Consider the following 17,216-nt stretch of genomic DNA (forward strand, 5'->3'; position numbering starts at 1 on the left):
ACAAGGTGAAAGCGGCATGATGGAGACAGTTTGGTCATGTGCAGTGGAGGGACATGCAGAATATCAGCAGAAGGATGCTGATGATGGAGGAAAAGAGGAATTTCAGTGAAGTGGTTTATGGCTGTTTTGAGAGAAGACATGCAGGTGGTTGGTTTAAAAGAGGCAGATGTAGTAGACAGAGTGATATGAAGACAGATGATCTGCTGTGGAGACATATGATCTTATATGTGGGTATGAAATTGATCAGGTTTCGATCTTTGGCAATAAAGCGTATATAAAACTTTTTGCTTTAAAACCTTATGAATTACAAAAACTAGAGGGGATGGAACAAATCACACAAAATTACACTGATACAATATTTTAAATCTCTCTCTCTCTCTCTCTCTCTCTCTCTCTCTCTCTCTCTCTCTTTGATTGTGAACTCTAGGTAACCACCCTTTTCACCTGCAGTCTTCTTCTTCTTCTTTCGTCTTCTCTTATTAGGGGTCGCCACAGCAGATCATCCGTCTCCATACCCCCCTGTCCTCTTTCACACCAACTACCTGCATGTCCTCCCTCACCACATCCATAAACCTCCTCCTTGGTCTTCCTCTTTTCCTCCTTCCTGGTGGCTTCATCCTCAGCATTCTCCTACCGATATACCCCATGTCCCTCCATTTATTTTCATGTCCAAACCATCTCAATCTTGCCTCCCTCACTTTGTCTCAAAAACATCCTACATGCGCTCTCCCTCTAATAAACTCATTTCTAATCCTGTCCATCATCGTCACTCCCAACGAGAACCTTAACATCTTCAGCTCTGCTACCTCCAGCTCCACCTCATGTCTTTTACTCAATGCCACTGTCTCTAAAACCATACAACATTGCAGGTCTCACCACAGTCCTATAAACTTTCCCTTTCACTCTCACAGATACTCTTTACTTATACATTTTCACCTGCAGTGCTTTGCCTTAATGTGCAGCAGCAAATATAAACATTAGAAATACGTTTTATATAACTAAAATACACGACACGTGAATACACAAAACACAAAATACACATTATTTCTACTTGGGTGAAAAAACCCTACAAAGGTACATGATTTTATATGTACTTCAGTATCAAAAGTACAAGTAGTGAGATATGAGACTTGTGTTTTAGGTGATGAAGGTCAGTTCTTTTTGCGTGTGAGTATCACACATTTCTGAAGAGATTTGTAATATTTAAAGGCACCATTCAATAAGAGTCCCAAAGCTTTACTCAAACTCTCGCGTGAAGTGTGTCTTAGGCTTATTGTCTTATAAATTTACTTCTGTGTAGCTAGAAGGGGGATGTATTTGTTTTTCTGAAATGTAATACAACATATAATACATTCAACTCTAAAAGTTGCCTAAAATAACAATGTTAATAATAAAAAAAAAAAAATCTAATTTGATTCATCAATCTGAAGTAAGTGCAGTAACAAAGTAAACAAACAAACAAAAAGTCGTTACTGGAAAAAACACCTGGAAATCCGTGTGGGAGTAGCACAGAAAGAATAAAACCTTTAAACTTTAATTTTAAACAATTTAATTTTATTGACTTTTTGGTGTTTTATGTAAAAAAAAAACCGAAAAAAAAAAACCAACACATTTGCGACTATGCTGTTTGTGTTTCAGTCGCAGTTTTTATGCATCGATAAATTCAGCTCGTACTGATTCTGCATTATGGTGAGTTTAGTTCCATTTTCATAATATATGCAATCATTAAATTAACAATTAAATCATATAATATGTATAATGGAAATATAAAGTGCGCGTTGTCGCGCGTGAAGTCAGTCAGTCTCACTCACTCACTCACTCACACACACACACACACACACACACACACACACACGGCCCAGTCCCAAAGATTGTGTTACGTGAAACTGGTTGGTGATGCAAGACATGTTGGGGAGCGCTGTGTTGTTCAGTGGTATTGGGATTGAGCAAAAGGAGGCTGATTAATCCTAGTCTTTAAAAGAATCGTTCGGATTAGCTATATATCTGCTATGACGGGACAAGGAAACAATATTTCAGCGCTGGAAGAGAAAAAAACTTCAAGTCCCACAATCCATCAGTTCGGAAAAAAGACGGGAGTTGCAAAAAAAGGCAGCGGTTTCCATTCATTTGGGCATCAAAACGAGCGTAAAGGGAAACGCCACTGCCGCGTTATTGCCATATAAATGGCGGTGCGACCTTAAGGAGCAAAACGGATTCGTTTTAAACATGGCGAAAGACCAAGAAGTCGAGCGCATCGCCAAAAAACTGGACAAAATGGTGCACAAAAACAACACGGTGAGTGCGAACGGTGCAGCATCAGGCAGCAGGTAGCGCCGGGGCGCGTTCAGGTCAGCAACGCTGTCAGGCATGGAGGAGCTTTCTGGAAGGAAAAGAGAAAAGAACAGAAAGAATAGAAATCAGTGTTGCACGCTGAATGCATGGCGTGTCGAATGGCGACGAACATTCCTGCCGGATGCATGGCAGATTAAAATGCATCATTATAACTGCATGCGGTGCCGTCAAACCGCAACATCGCCACATTATACTGTCTTCTAGGCAACTATGTGGAATGTCGTTCAACATGCAAGACGTGTTTTTGTTTTATTTTTATTTGTTGGTTTGATTTGACAACGGCGATGTATCTGCAAACTGCTTTCAGCGTGAAACTTCGTGGAAGAGTGAAAAAAAAGCTTGTAAATGTTTTATTAGGACGCTTGTTGTTATATAGGCCTCTGACATGCACATGTATTTCGTGTAGCTGCAACACAATCACATTTGGCTTATGGTGATATGTGCTGATGAGCTGGCAACTGGTTCTTCTCCAAATTTCTCTACTTCTCTTTTTTTTTTTTTGCTTTCAGAGCAAAACTGTCTTTACTCTTCAATTCCCTCCTACACCTTTTTTTTTATTTCGTCTAATTTTCCAAACTGCACCTGCTCGCACCATGTTTTCCACCCGGTGAAATTTGGAAACTGGACTTGCAATACTTGCAGTATCTGAGAACATCTTTCTGCGTCACCGGAAGTGGTTTCACTATTGAAGTGATTTTAGGCAACTAGTGATTTTTGTTTTGTACAGTAGAAACTTACTTGTTGAGCGCTCGTCAAAAAGAAATAAATAAAATAAAAACATTACCCCGCGTATAATATTTTGTTTTAATCTTAGGATGGCGCCATGGACCTTTTAAAGGAACTGAAGACTATGAAGATGTCCCTAGAGACCCTGCAGGTAATTCAGTCAACTTCGCAACTTCTTTATATTTATAATTTTCTTTTATTTATTAATTTTTTAACAGCAACTCCACTAATGTTTAGCTATAAAGGGTTTCACAAGCCAGACCTCGTGAGCAAGAACACAAGAGAATGCTGTGCACACAATTTTTGAATAACATTTAAACACAGGATGTTTGTCTAAAAATCCATCTATCCAGGACTGTCTTGCGCCCTAAAGCTTATTGTGCTTCTATGTTCAAAAGCTTGCTTCCCTATGTAGAAATGTAAATATTCCATCACATTGAACATTGTAAAGGTTTTGGCTATAAACCATGTTCTTATCCGGTGACTAACAGAAGTGCTCTAAAGCCCCAATGAATGTACATCATCATACTGGATCACTAGGTCACAGACTAATTTAAGTATGCCAATGAATAGGTAGGTTTTAGTCGCCGTTTGAAGCTTGCACGTGATTTGGCTCTTTAGACATCTAGGTGATGTTTATTCCTCCACCTGGATCCCAAAACAGTGAAGAGTCTTAATGCATGTCTTCCTTTCTGAGAGACAACTAAGTCAGTCACTTGCTACCAGCGAATACAGTACTCCAGCCTCCGAAAGACAACAGATTGAACAAGCACCCGATTGCCTTCATGAACAGAAATGGACGAATCCATTTAATGTTGGAGAGAAGAAATTGATATGATTGTCACGGTGAGAAGAGAAGGTCAGTTTTTAGTCCATGGTAGGTTCAAGGTTACGTGCAGTGGAAGACTTTACGTTCCAAGTGTTGTCTAGGTAGATAACGGTTTCGCCATTTATTATGGCTCAGTTTTACGTTATGGCTCCGATATCCGCGTACGTATTAAATATGCAGCAGCCATCGTTGTTGCTCTCATTTTGCTGCATATCATGATGTTAAAGATTTAGTTTTACGAGTTTAAAAAAAAAAAATTATTTTCATTTATGCTCCTCCACAATTTTAGTCATGATTTGATTGAACTGATATTTATTAAATGGAATATTCCATGGTACCAGCTGCACGTTGTAGTGTTGCTTTGCTCCAGTACTTTAGGAATGTAAATGCTGTGGCAATATTTCAGAAATAATTTAGAAATGATCTGATAGGACAGAAAGACATCACAGTCTGAGCTTAAGCTTTTTGACACTTTGAACATCATATTGCTGTTTTAGCTCTACAACAATTTTTTTTTAGATGGATCAGTTTTAATCTGTTCCTGCAACTTCTTTTCACTTCAAGGAGCTTTTGATTGACCGAAGGGGCCAAAAGAAAATTGTTAGCACCCTTGATGAAAATACTTAAATACATTTTGATAAAATCATTAACAATATGCAAGTGTTATGTTGCAAACCTGACCATAACATGCATGTGTGCTTATTAGCTATTTCATTCCATATTAGTCCCCTTCCAATACCCTGGGTTTCCAGTAGACTTCAGCACTTGGGTGTAGGGAGTTGCAAATTCAGCCACCAGAGCATTATTGAGTCATGCACGGTGGTTAGGTGAGAAGGCCTTGGGCACAGTTAGCATTCAAGTTCATCCCAAAGGTGTTTTAGAGATCAGTGCTTTAGGCATACTATATTAAAATAATTTTTCCTTAACCTTGGCAACCATGTCTTCCTGAACCATGTCTTATGCACAAGGGGCATTGTTATGTTTAAACAAGTTTGGTCCCTGAGCAGAGGTACCCTGACTTTTTCCTATGAAGGCTCAAAAATCTAACTTAAAAATAATAGTTAATTATACTAAAATTAAAGTTATAATAAAATTGTTACCCTTGTTCCTCTTATTTATGGTTTGTTATTTATAAATAAGTCGAAAAAATCTGTAATTTAACTAATGCCGTTTTATTTAACGTTCTAGTTTATTGAAACTTATCGTACAATGAAAAACAATAAAATTTATCGTGCAAACAGGTTAAATGCCTAATATAGCAATTACATGACTTCTAAAAAGAAATGAAGCTGGTCCTTTTGCATTTCTGCATTAAAGGCAGTAACGGTTAACTATGTTACTAAATACTCCCATATGGCTGCAGTGGTCAGATGTTAGTGAATCCTTTCATTTGTAAGTTTTTAAAAAAAAAATTATTATTTTTTTCTGTTTTCAGGGCCTACAGTAAGTAATTTCAATATATTAACATGCGTCTGTCAACAGATCAATGCCACAATTTAAGGTTACTTCATTAAGTGTTCTACAGTCAGGATGGTTAACATACAGTCGGAAATATTCAACATTCTTTATCAATTTAGTTATAATTAAAAATAAAAATAAAAACTTTAACATTTTAAACAGTCACAAGCTTCAGCTATGCCATATAGAAATAGATTGACCAGGCAGCTTCAGCCCTTTAAGTTGTCCACTTCAATATTTAGTCCAAACCGTGTAATTTTTCTCTAAGATACATTGAATTCAATGTAAATACTGCTGTATTGCTTATGCATTACTGAGGAGTTATTTTTTTGGTTCTGATCAAATAAGAAATGAGTGCCTAAAGCCTCCTATTGTATGCAAGTGTTATGAATGTGTGAACGCTGTGTGGGAAATATTTGGGTTTGAATTATTTGTACTGTAGATGTTTTGTTATTTAAATATCTAGTAAGGGTTATAATAGACCTTTTAACTCTGTGACCAATACACACACATGTAGGCTGTTTTGTTAATACCTGTCTGTACTGAATTGTATTGCTTAGTATATATTGTGCAAAGTTCTGCCCCCTCCATTTTGTCTATGGAAAGATTCAGTAGCATTTTTGTTTATACTTGAACTCTGGAAGCTTTTAGAAGGCAGACACTCAAGGTTGCTATTGCATAAAAAGGTGGTCATTTATTCAGCCTAATCCTCACTGTTTAATTTCTCTTAAAGTCATATGAACCATCGAATGTGTGTCATCATGGAGTGCAAGATATACAAGGAAATTAAAAAATAAAACTCTTTCAGACACAAATCTGCAACCAGGTCATACTTGGAACTTAAAGGACAAATGTTAAAAACAACATTCAAATCTACACAAGTTTAATAGCAATAGATTAAAACCAGCTATCCTGGTTTCCTGATGGGAAGTAGAAGAGAGTCCACTACAGTGGACCCAGGCCTGTGTATGATCTGGATAAATTGTGTATTGAAGAGTGCTCAAATATTTGATTATCTGGGTTCACCTGTCTCAATGTGCATGAAAAAAATAAATGATCCATCCAGGGGTGGCATAGTTTTAGTTAGGATAGGAGAGTTTTACAATTAAAGGTTAGATTTCTCTAACATTTTTACCAGTGTCAATTTGTTGTTTTGTTTGTGAGTGTAATCAACTTAATACATTTTGACTGAAGGACCAAATGTTTGACTTTCTTATTAAGTATATTTTGCACAATGTGTTCAGTCCACAAGGATTGGGATGTCCGTGAACGCTGTGAGGAAGCAGAGTTCAGATGAGGAGGTGCAGACTCTGGCTAAATCTCTCATCAAAACCTGGAAGAAACTGCTTGGTAATTTTTTTTTTCTTTCTTTCTTAAAATTGGTACTGTTGCAAAATTATGTTACTGTTATGAACCAAGGCCATTTTTATTGTACTAAAAGATTCCTCAAGTAACTCAAGTAATTATTTGCCTCAATATTTCATTTGGTACATTTTAACTAACTATGTACGGAGCATTGTATCCATTATTACTGACACACCACCCTCCAAACTCTGGACTTACAGTTTTCTGTGTTTACTGGTCCAGGGGTCTCATTTATTCTGGAAACGCGTGCAATTGCGGTTGTCAATTGCCAGTTCCCCTAATCACCTTTTTTATTTCCACATTGTGCGTACGCAGGGTTTAGAGTTTACTTACAGCAGCGCACTTTGTCCCGTGTTTTTATTATTTTTATTTTATTTTTTTTTTATAAATCACATCCTTTTGGTGGAAAGTGGAATACACATGTTTCCAGCCCTGTAATGTGCGTATGCCACGTTTATAAATGAGACCCCTGAACAGGTAACGCAGAAGACGCTGCAAAATGAAAAATTGAGGAAAGGAGAAAAAACACAGAGAGAATTCAGGCTAAAGAACACAACAGAGTTTTCTAAAGTTTGGGATCATTTAAATTTTTTATTACATTTTAAATTTTTTATTGCAATTGCCATATACTCCAGAATATTATGAGGAATAATCAGATAAATTGCAATTAACTGCAAAGTCTGTCTTTGCCATGAAAATGAACTTAACAACCCCCCACCCCCAAAAACAATGTCTACTGCATTTCAGCCCTGCCACAAAAGGACAAGTTGACATCATGCCAGTGATTCTCTCATTAACACTGATGAGAATGTTGATGAGGACAAGGCTGGAGATCACTCTCTCATGCTGATTTAGTTCGAATGACCGACTGAAAGCTAAAAGGAGGGTGGTGCTTGAAAACATTGTTCTTTCTCTGTTAACCATGGTTACCTGCAAGGAAACATTGTGCAGCTATCATTGCTTTGCACAAAAAGAGATTCACACCAATCTAGTAAGATTGGACCTAAATTAACCATTTGTTGGATAATCATGAACTTTAACGTGAGAGGTTCAATTGTGAAGATGGCTTCTGGGTGCCCAAGAAAGTCCAGCAAGTGCCAGGGCCGTCTCCTAGAGCAGGCAGGTGTAAGTGCATTTGCATGCACAGTGAGGTGAAGACATTTGGAGGATGGCCTGATGTCAAGAAGGGCAGCAAGAAAAGCCGGTTCTCTCCAAGAAAGACACCAGGGACAGACTGATATTCTGCAAAAGGTACAGGGATTAGACTGCTAAGGACTGGGGTAAAGTCCGCTTTTCGATTGTTTGGGGCATCTGGAAAAATGTTTGTCCCAAGAAGAAAAGATTAGCGCTACCATCAGTCCTGTGTCATGTCAACAATAATGCAACCTGAGACCATTCATGTTTAGGGTTGCCTCTTAGCCATGGGAATGGGCTCACTCACAATTTTGCCTAAGAATACCACCACGAATGAAGAATGGAACAAAAATGTCTCCCAAATCCTTCCAACCATCCAACAACAGTTTGGTGAAGAACATTGATTGAATGGCCTTCCATGAAGCAAGTGGCTCTCAAAACTTTTGGAAACGGTTGTATGCTAATGTTAAACAGTAACATGCTAGACAGAAATGTTAACAGCTAAGTGCAGACAGATAATATAAATTGAACCCTTTTACCTTTTATAGATGGTTCTGAGGGCAAGTCAGAGGAGAAAAAAAAGGGACCACCCCCACTTCAGTCATCATCATCAAAAGATAGTCCTGGATCCAGTGATTTCAGGTGTGTATTTCTGTGCGTGTGTAAAGAATAGAAATCATGGCAGGAAATAACGCCTCAGTACAGATTAGTTTCTGAATGTTTTCTCTCAAGTCTGTCATATTCTGTAATGTAGCGGCACCCAACCTTTTTTGCGCCACGGACCGGTTTAATGTCAGACAATATTTTCAAGGACCGGCCTTTAAGGTGTGGCGGATAAATACAACAAAATAAAAATATACGACCGGCATAAAAACTGGTATTTTCTAAATATAATAATAAACGTGAATCCACTGTGTTGGCGGCCGGAGCAGCCCCTTTAAGAAGGTAGCGGATGGAGGTAAGACTTGTGACGGAGGCATCATGACATGCATCAAGAGTGAGGCATAGACAGATGTGGTGGAGAGAATCCGGTAATTTTCCAAAATAAAACATCGTTCAGTATCAGATAATAAATAAAACGGAAATTATTTAAGTTATGTATTCTTTCTGTGCGGCCCGGTACCAATTGACCCACAGACCGGTTGGGGACAACTGCTGTAATGGATGCCTGTAAAGAGATTGGTCCATTATGCATTCATGCATTACAGGCATAGGCAGAATTTAGACCTCAAACTTTTGCAAGACTTCTATATTAAAAAGTGGATTTATATCTTATTCAAAAATGTCTGTTTTGGCATGCTTAAAAAGCCAGCAAGTGTTGTCCTGCTGGTAGAGCTTTCTAGGTATTAAGTTACAATATCTCTGGCCTTTTCAGGGCATGTTTATTCGTTTCTTATTATTTTCCTGTTTCATTTTCATGGGCACATAAATACTGCAGTGATTATATTTAGGGGTGGAAGTATTTCTGCTGCTATTTATTTTTTTGGTCAGAAGTTGACTTTGTAGTTTCTCAAATTTTAAATGTATTTAATGTGTACATGAATAAGTGTTTATTTTTTGTCCTCAGTAAGAAACCAGAGACACCAAAGACTCCCACCACCCCTACCACCCCTACCACCCCCACGACCCCAAAGATGACCTCGTTCCCCCCTCCTCCAGTTACAACCGACAGTGTGCGCAATAAATGCAGAGAGCTTCTCGTCTCAGCCCTGCAGACGGACGGTCAGTACTTGTGTATTTGTTATTGTTACTAGTAGTAGTACAACTCCAATAACAAAAAATGTGGGACATTGTGTAAAATGTAAAAAAAAAAAAAAAAAAAAAAAAGAATACAATGGTTAGCAAATTTCATAAACCCATATTTTTTCCCCAATAGGACATGGAATACATATCAAATGTTTAAACCAGGAAATTTTAAGGAATTAAATCCATTTTAAAGAAAAAATAAGGTAGTTAGGAATTTGATGGCAGCAACACAAACAAAAAAGCAAGTGTTATTAAAAGTAAACAGTTGGAGAAACATTTTATACCTAATCAGGTTTATCGACAGGTCAGTATGCTCATTGGGTATAAATAGTGTACCTTAATGAGGCAGAGTCTTTCAGAAGTAAAGATGTTTTATGTTTCTCAACATAAAAAATGGATGATTATTTTATCATCAATAGAAAATATAATCATCAAAAGTTTTCAGGAATCAGGAGAAATCTTTTTGGACAAAGGTGGAAAATCAGGATTGATGCCTGTGATCACTGGGCCCTCAGGCGTGATTCTGTAATGGTAATCACTGCTAGGCTCTCTAACACCTCTAGAAATCATTGTCTGTGAACAGTTTTTCATGTCATTTACAAATAAATCACTACCATGCGAAGAAGGCATGTTTAAAAATGATCCAAAAATGCTGCCATCATCTCTGGGTTAAAGTTTATTTAAAATGTACTGATGCAAATTGGAAAACTGTTTGTGGTCAGATGAATCAAAATGTCAGGTTTTTTTTGTTTTTGTTATTAAAATATTTTTTTTTTTTTAAATCATGAACACCACATCCTTCGGACTAAAGAGGAGAGGGACCATCTGGCTTGTTGTCAGCGCTCAGTTAAAAAAGCCGCATCTCTAATGGTATGGGAGTGCATTAGTGCCTGTGGAATGGGCATCTTGTACATTTGGAAAGTCTCCATCAAAGCTGAACAGTATATACAGGTTTTGTAGCAACAAATGTTTCCATCCAGAAAACGTTGCTTTGCATCCTTGAGCAAGAAGATGCTCACTGGACCGATTTAAGTAGCATGACTCCGTAGTAGAAGAGTTCAGGTGCTAAACTGGGCTGCCTGCATTTTAGACCTTTCACTATTTAAAAACATTTGGCGCCTCATGAAACAAAAACAATACAACAAAGGACACCCAGAACACTTGCGTGTTTTAAGTAGCAGCTTTCCTTATTTTATTACTCTAATTTCATTGCTCTTTTCACAGATGACTACAAAACAATTGGAGCAGATTGTGATGCTTTGGCAGCAGAGATTGAAGATTATATCCTTCTGTTTAGTAAAAGCCTTTTTTGTAGCTTTTGTCACCCAAAAGCCAAAACTGGATAGAAATACTTGGGGCTTCAGGACACCCTACAGTAATATTTGTAAGACTTATGGATGTATTTATGTATAAATTAACCTCAAACCCTCCCGCATTCATTCTTATCTGACTTTTACGCATCTATAAAGAGTTTAAATCCACTGACATGAAGTATAAGTCTCGGTTGAGGAGCCGCATTTCCAACCTGAAAGACCAGAAGAACCCTGACCTGAGGCGCAACGTGCTGTGTGGCTCCATAAGCTCTGAACGCATCGCTTCCATGACTGCAGAGGTGCGTGTTTGTCTGCATCTATATGATCCATCACAACCATGCCTGAAAACATACGATTTATTTAAGCTCTTATCCATGTCAAATGTCTTAATCATTTTTTTTTTTTGTTCTGGGAATGTTTTTGTTTTTTGTTTTGCAGGAGATGGCAAGTGCCGAGCTGAAAGAGATTAGAAAGGCACTAACTAAAGAGTCTATCCGGGAGCACCAGCTCTCTAAAGTAGGTGGCTCAGAGACCGATATGTTTGTCTGTGGAAAGTGCAAGAGCAAGAGCTGCACCTACACGCAGGTAAAGAGCCACACCTTGCATGTTGTTACCTGCTACTGACTGTTTAATGATATTAATAATTAAGTTGTTATTACAACCCGAATTCCGGCAATGTTTTTTATTTTTTTATTTTATTAGAATTCAAATTAAAAGACTTTTAAATAAAAAAAAAGCCCATAAAAATGTTTCGCAATAGAACATAGCGAACATTATAAATGTTTAAACTGAGAAATTGCATAGTTTTTGTACAAAATGAGTTCAATTTTATGCCTGCTACAGGTCTCAAATGTTGTCATAGGGGGAACAAAGAGCTGAAAAAGCCTGAAATTTTAAAAATGTTTAGCTGTAAAAACATCTAGCAACCAACCAAGTTAATCAGGCATTGGCTCTCCAATCTGTGAACGAGTGCATAAAAAGATCGGGGAATACTTTAAAAAACAACATTCCAAAGTTGCAACGGCTTTGCTAATCTCATTATCTACAGAACACCATCAAAAGATTCAGAGAGACTGGAGAAATCTTGGTGTGTAGGGGACAAGGCCGAAGACCTTTGTTGGATGCCTGTGGTCTTCGGGCCCTCAGATGACACTGCATCACTCATATGAATGATTGTTACTAAATGGGCCCAGGAATTCTTTCTGTAACCACTGTTGGTAAACACAATCCACCGTGCCATCTGCAGATGCCAATTAAAGCTCTATCATGCAAAAAAGGAAGTCATATTAAACCCAAAAAGACATGGTAAAGAAGTGCTGTCATGTCCTGTGGGCAAAGGCGTATTTTAAATGGACTGTGTTTAAAGTGGTAAAGTGTTCTCTGGTCCAAATTTGACATTCTTGTTGGAAATCATGAACGCCGTGTCCTCCGGGCTAAAGAGGAGGGGGACCTTCCAGCATGTGATGGTATGGGGGTGCATATGTGCATACGGTATGGGCAACTTGCATGTTTTGAAAGGCACTATGAATGCTGAAAGGTATATAAAGGTTTTCGAGCAACATATGGTCCACTCCAGACAACGTCCATTTCAGGGAAAGCCTTGTGTATTTCAGCAGGACAATGTAAAACCACATACTGCAGCTATTACAACATCATGGCTTTGTAGTAGAACAGTCTGGGTGCTAAATTGGCCTGCCTGCAGTCCAGATCTTTCACCTATAGAGAACAAAGATGACCATGAACTCTTTAGCAGCTGGAAACCTAAACCAGGCAAGAATGGGGTCAAACTCCAGAAACTCATAACCTCATCTTCATACTGTTTTGAAAAGAAGAGGAGATGCTACACCATGGAAAACATGTCTCCGGGCCAACTTTTTTAAAACTTGTAGCAGGCATCAAATTTTAAAGGAGCTAATTTTATGCATAAAAGTTTCAAATTTAGCACTTTTAACATTTAAAATATTTATGTTCTCTATGTTCAATTGTGAATAAAATATTGACTCATGTGATTTGAAAGTCTAGTCTAGATTTCATTTGACTCAAATATAAAAAAACGTCCCAACATATCCGGAATTCTGGTTGTATTCTTTTTATTTACACATTTACTACCAATTACTACAAATACAAATATGAAATTTTGATTGGCTATTCTACTTAAAAACAGTTTTGCTCATCGCCTTTCGGATTGGATTCACGTCACAAAATAGGTCCTTATACGTACCTCTTTTTGTTCAATGTGTGGACTTCAGCACATTGCTATAAGAAACCGGAGAACACCAAGAAAAATCCATTTGGGCTTTAGCTATTTGATTGATTCAATGTTCTCTTAAGAAACACACACCGCAAATTTGAAGACCCAACCAACTTGCACTCACGCTTTTATTTATTTATTTTATTTATTTATTTTTTTTACTTGGTCTCAAACCTTCAGCTTGCTGTGTAACAGTTTTCACAACTCTGGGAGTAAAGTTTCCTTCCAGCCACAGGAGCAATAGTGAGGCCATGTGATCATGTGTGGTAGAAGTGTGGGACAGTTTACATTGCAGTGAGGATATCAAGGCTCTGTGCAGGTCACCTGAGTTCTGTTATTTTGTCCCCCCTCCAGGCTTGTCAAACCATGTGTGAATGGACCTTACTTTGTGCACTTTGGGGCATTTTCATGCTGAAACACGTTTGAGCTGCTGGCTTTCAGTGAAGAGAAATCTCAACCCTGCCGTATAGAAAGACGCTTTAGACATTGGTGTGGTTTCAACTTTGAGGCAAAAGTTTGGGGAAGAACTTATGTGCAATGGTCAGGCGTCCACATACTTTTGCCCACATTTTTTAATTTATGATTGTTGACAATCCCCAGTCAAATCTTTTAGGCTTCGCTCTGTTCTTGTACCCGAGTTCCCCGTGCAGTAAGCATTGCACACGTGCATTAGTATAAACTGACAACCAAATTAGTTATATGTTGTCAGTATACAAATTAAGATGTAGGCCATAGAGTGTGTGAACACAGCCTTGTTTTGGCTTGGCCGATTTTTGCCACACCCCTCCGAAACTAAACACGTACAAATACGTTCATAAACACTGCTTTTGGACAGGCCCACACAGGCATCACATCTCCTGATAGGGTTATAAAAGTAAGACCCTAGACACATTAATTGAAGAGGTGTGTTTGTGTGTGTTCATTGTTGGGACGTCTGGGACTGGAGCGCTCAGAGTCAACACACATTCTCACTTTCTGCAGGTTCAGACTCGCAGTGCTGATGAACCCATGACCACGTTTGTGATGTGCAATGAATGTGGCAACCGGTGGAAGGTAAGAGAAACTCCGACTACACAAAATAAAATCTAAACACTGCATTTAAAGTACTGAAAGTTTTTTTTTTTTTTTTAGCGGGGGGGGGGGTCTACAATAAGCTGAAATTGATATTAATAAAATGTGTATAGTAATCGTTGATAAGGCCACCTGGTGGCACTGTTTGCTCAGTGTAATATGGCATATTTGGTTATCGATATAATGTTTCATATGAATGATTTATTCTGTTTTTTTTCCCCCAAATTTAGTTTTGTTAAGAAGCATCAAGATTCTTCATGTAATCAAGTGACTAATTAACATTGAGGTACTTTTGTTACTTTTTTTTCCAGAAGATATGTCATTTTTATACTCATTTCATAGCTTTGTAATATATTCTGTATGCATATTGCTGTATATGCAAAATAATGGAGTTTGATGTAAAATTTTATTTTATAGCATTTTTTTGTACTGAGATTATATTCATTACCTTTTTGCACTTTGAGTTAACTGGACTTTGTAAGTCAGCATTAGCTCATTTGATACTGCTTTTTGCCCCCCAGATAATGCACTCTGTGCCGTTCATGTGCTTTTCAATGCCGAGATTGTCACGCTTAAAGATTTGAACGAATTCTTTTGCACATCAGTAAGATTTGTGAAAGTGTCTTGTAGATATGGCATATGCAGATTATGCATTCGGTAACGCGTATTATTTGACACTTTATTCGGATAGTCATTTGTAGATGCGTAACGAATTTCCAGTGAGCATTGAATAAACAAATAGTTCTAAGCATAGTCTGAAACATAATCAGTCAACTGCGAACCAACCCATTTAGATTGATCGTGTCGTAGATCATCTATAGAAGACCTTCCAGATAAAGTGAGACTTTTTTTTTTTTCTTCTGCAGTTGATTAATGTGTGAAAAAGTGAATCTGATAACATTTGACATGTATGATAAACCTGTAGACCAGTTGGTCTCAATAAATTTGGAGAAACATATGCAGAGATTTTGATTTTGATTTTTTGTGTGTGATCGGATGTCCGAGTGTGTGCCGAACTGAATAGTTAATCAATATAAACATTAACATATTGCAGAAGACAAGAACTCGTTGAACCCGACGTAACCTCAATTAGCACATGGTGCCGTGCATGCACACATTCAGATTTCTGTAAAGCGACTCTGAGACTATTATTAAACACACTATAAATAAAATTGAATTGAATTAAAAGACCAGCACCGAATTGAGGTTTGAGAACCAGGTGGCTTAAACATCTAGGAAGGTTTTAGCCCTATATTTTTAGTGTTGCCACTAGAGGGTGCTCAAGTTCTGATGGTCTTTCACTTCAGTTATGTAACTGATGAGAAAAATCCGAACGCACACACTCACACACGCACACAAAAGTTTATCCACAGCAAATTAAGTAAACCTAAATAAGGTTTTTGACCCATTAGTGAATTCCAAGAACAGCAACCAATCTTCTGCTATTAAAAAAACAAAAACAAAAAAACATTTAGCAAATAAACACTAAAACTAGTTTTCATCTTGAATGTTTAGAATCATGGCTGTCATTTGACTCCATAATTGCAAATTAAATTTGATTTTTTTTTTTAGACCTATTCCAATTAAACAACACATTTTTGTGTATTCCAAATAATAAAATCCCCACCAGGCTCCATCAGATCAAGATCATGTGCTAAAAAAAGCCACATTTTAAATTGAACATCTAATAATACAAAAGCCAGGATTGACATGAAACCCAGCTCTCTCTTTGATCTGGTGTTTGGAGCAGTCACATGGTAACAGTGGATGGCACTTGGATGCCTCGCTATTGACACCTCATGCTAAACATCAGCTGGCTGAACTCTCACAAGGAGCAACTGGCATGACGAGTTTGGCCATGGCACAAGCTGTAACTCCTGCCAATCATAAAACTGCATAATAACCTCGACCAAGAGCAAATCTTATTCAAGCTTGTTGGATGTTCGGGGATCAGTAACTGTTCTTTATGGCACCATATACGGTAGAAGCTCAAACAGCAAGAGAAACCAAGGGATGAAAGTGAGATAAGGGGATCAGACAGACAGCTGACACTGTGATCAAAAACTAAAATTAGGAAGGAAATGCAATGCAACCTTTATTAATCCATCATTTTCGCTAATAATTTATGAGCATGTTTTATATGTCCTATACACACAATATACAGGCAATGCGCCTTTACTCTTCTGGGAAGATGTTCCATTAGATCTTGGAGTGTGTTTGTGGAGATTTGTTCTCATTCAGCCGCAAGGGTGTTAGTAAAGTCAGGTACTGATGTAGGGTGAGGAGACCTGGGGTGCAGTCAGTGTTCCAAATGATCCCAAAAGTGTTCCAGATCTTCCACTCCAACCCATGTAAACCATATCTTCATGAAGCTGGCATTGTGGACAAGAACATTGTCATGCTGGAACAGGTTTGGGTCTTGTAGTTCACATGAAGAGAAAATGTAGCTTCCACCTACTATACAGTTTTGTGCCTTTAACCGGTTGGGACACTTGACACCTTTTGAGAACAGGGGAAGAACCACAAATAGCTGGAAAAAAAAAAAAAATCAGGTGTCCATATAGTGTATTAGATCAAATTTTAAAGAAATAAATAAAATCTAATACGATCAGGAAAACTTGTAGTGGTTAAGGCCCTGGGTTGATGATTAAAAGGTTGCCAAGCTGCCACTCTTGGGCCCTTGAGCAAGGCCCTTAACCCTCTGTGCTCCAGGGGCGCCGTATCATGGCTGACCTATGGCTTCCCAACGTCGCTGGGATCTCATCTCCTAGATCTCATAATTTGCCAATTCTTCCTGAAATCTTTTATAAAGAAATATCATAGTTCTTTTATCATAACCTCACACACTGCCTTGTATAGTTCAGAGAGGGCGTGAAACAACACATTCGACTTTGTTGGTTATTTTATTACAACCCCTCTGATTTGGATTGTTGTCTTGCTGCAGGAGATAAACCCATTTCATATTTACCAT

General features: G+C 38.0%; 1 protein-coding gene across 2 annotated transcripts; it reads left to right on the plus strand.

Annotated features, from left to right (window-relative positions):
• The first annotated feature begins 1,632 nt into the window (after nucleotides 1-1,632).
• Nucleotides 1,633-15,201, plus strand: tcea2 (transcription elongation factor A (SII), 2). 2 transcript variants are annotated; one of them, XM_083521613.1, is made up of 10 exons: nucleotides 1,633-1,689; nucleotides 3,167-3,229; nucleotides 6,610-6,715; nucleotides 8,413-8,506; nucleotides 9,432-9,586; nucleotides 10,835-10,891; nucleotides 11,068-11,222; nucleotides 11,362-11,508; nucleotides 14,156-14,227; nucleotides 14,476-15,201. In XM_083521613.1, exons 1-10 carry the CDS (start codon nucleotides 1,687-1,689, stop codon nucleotides 14,482-14,484), a joined length of 861 nt encoding a protein of 286 aa, XP_083377739.1. In that variant the 5' UTR covers nucleotides 1,633-1,686; the 3' UTR covers nucleotides 14,485-15,201. The 2 variants fall into 2 exon arrangements, with proteins under 2 accessions (XP_083377739.1, XP_083377738.1); XM_083521612.1 differs by lacking the exon at nucleotides 1,633-1,689 and adding an exon at nucleotides 1,822-2,295.
• The last annotated feature ends 2,015 nt before the right edge of the window (nucleotides 15,202-17,216 follow it).

The sequence above is a fragment of the Silurus aristotelis genome, assembly GCF_946808225.1.
Source record: "Silurus aristotelis genome assembly, chromosome: 19".
NCBI classification, from domain to species: Eukaryota; Metazoa; Chordata; class Actinopteri; order Siluriformes; family Siluridae; genus Silurus; species Silurus aristotelis.

What these genes read in the sequence shown, in the direction of transcription:
- tcea2 (XM_083521612.1), top strand. Translation starts at nt 2,227, where the DNA reads ATGGCGAAAGACCAAGAAGTCGAGCGCATCGCCAAAAAACTGGACAAA. An exon ending in CTCAGCCCTGCAGACGGACG is followed by an intron (nt 9,587 to 10,834) that starts GTCAGTACTTGT and finishes CTCTTTTCACAG; the next exon opens with ATGACTACAAAACAATTGGA. An exon ending in GGCAGCAGAGATTGAAGATT is followed by an intron (nt 10,892 to 11,067) that starts ATATCCTTCTGT and finishes TCTGACTTTTAC; the next exon opens with GCATCTATAAAGAGTTTAAA.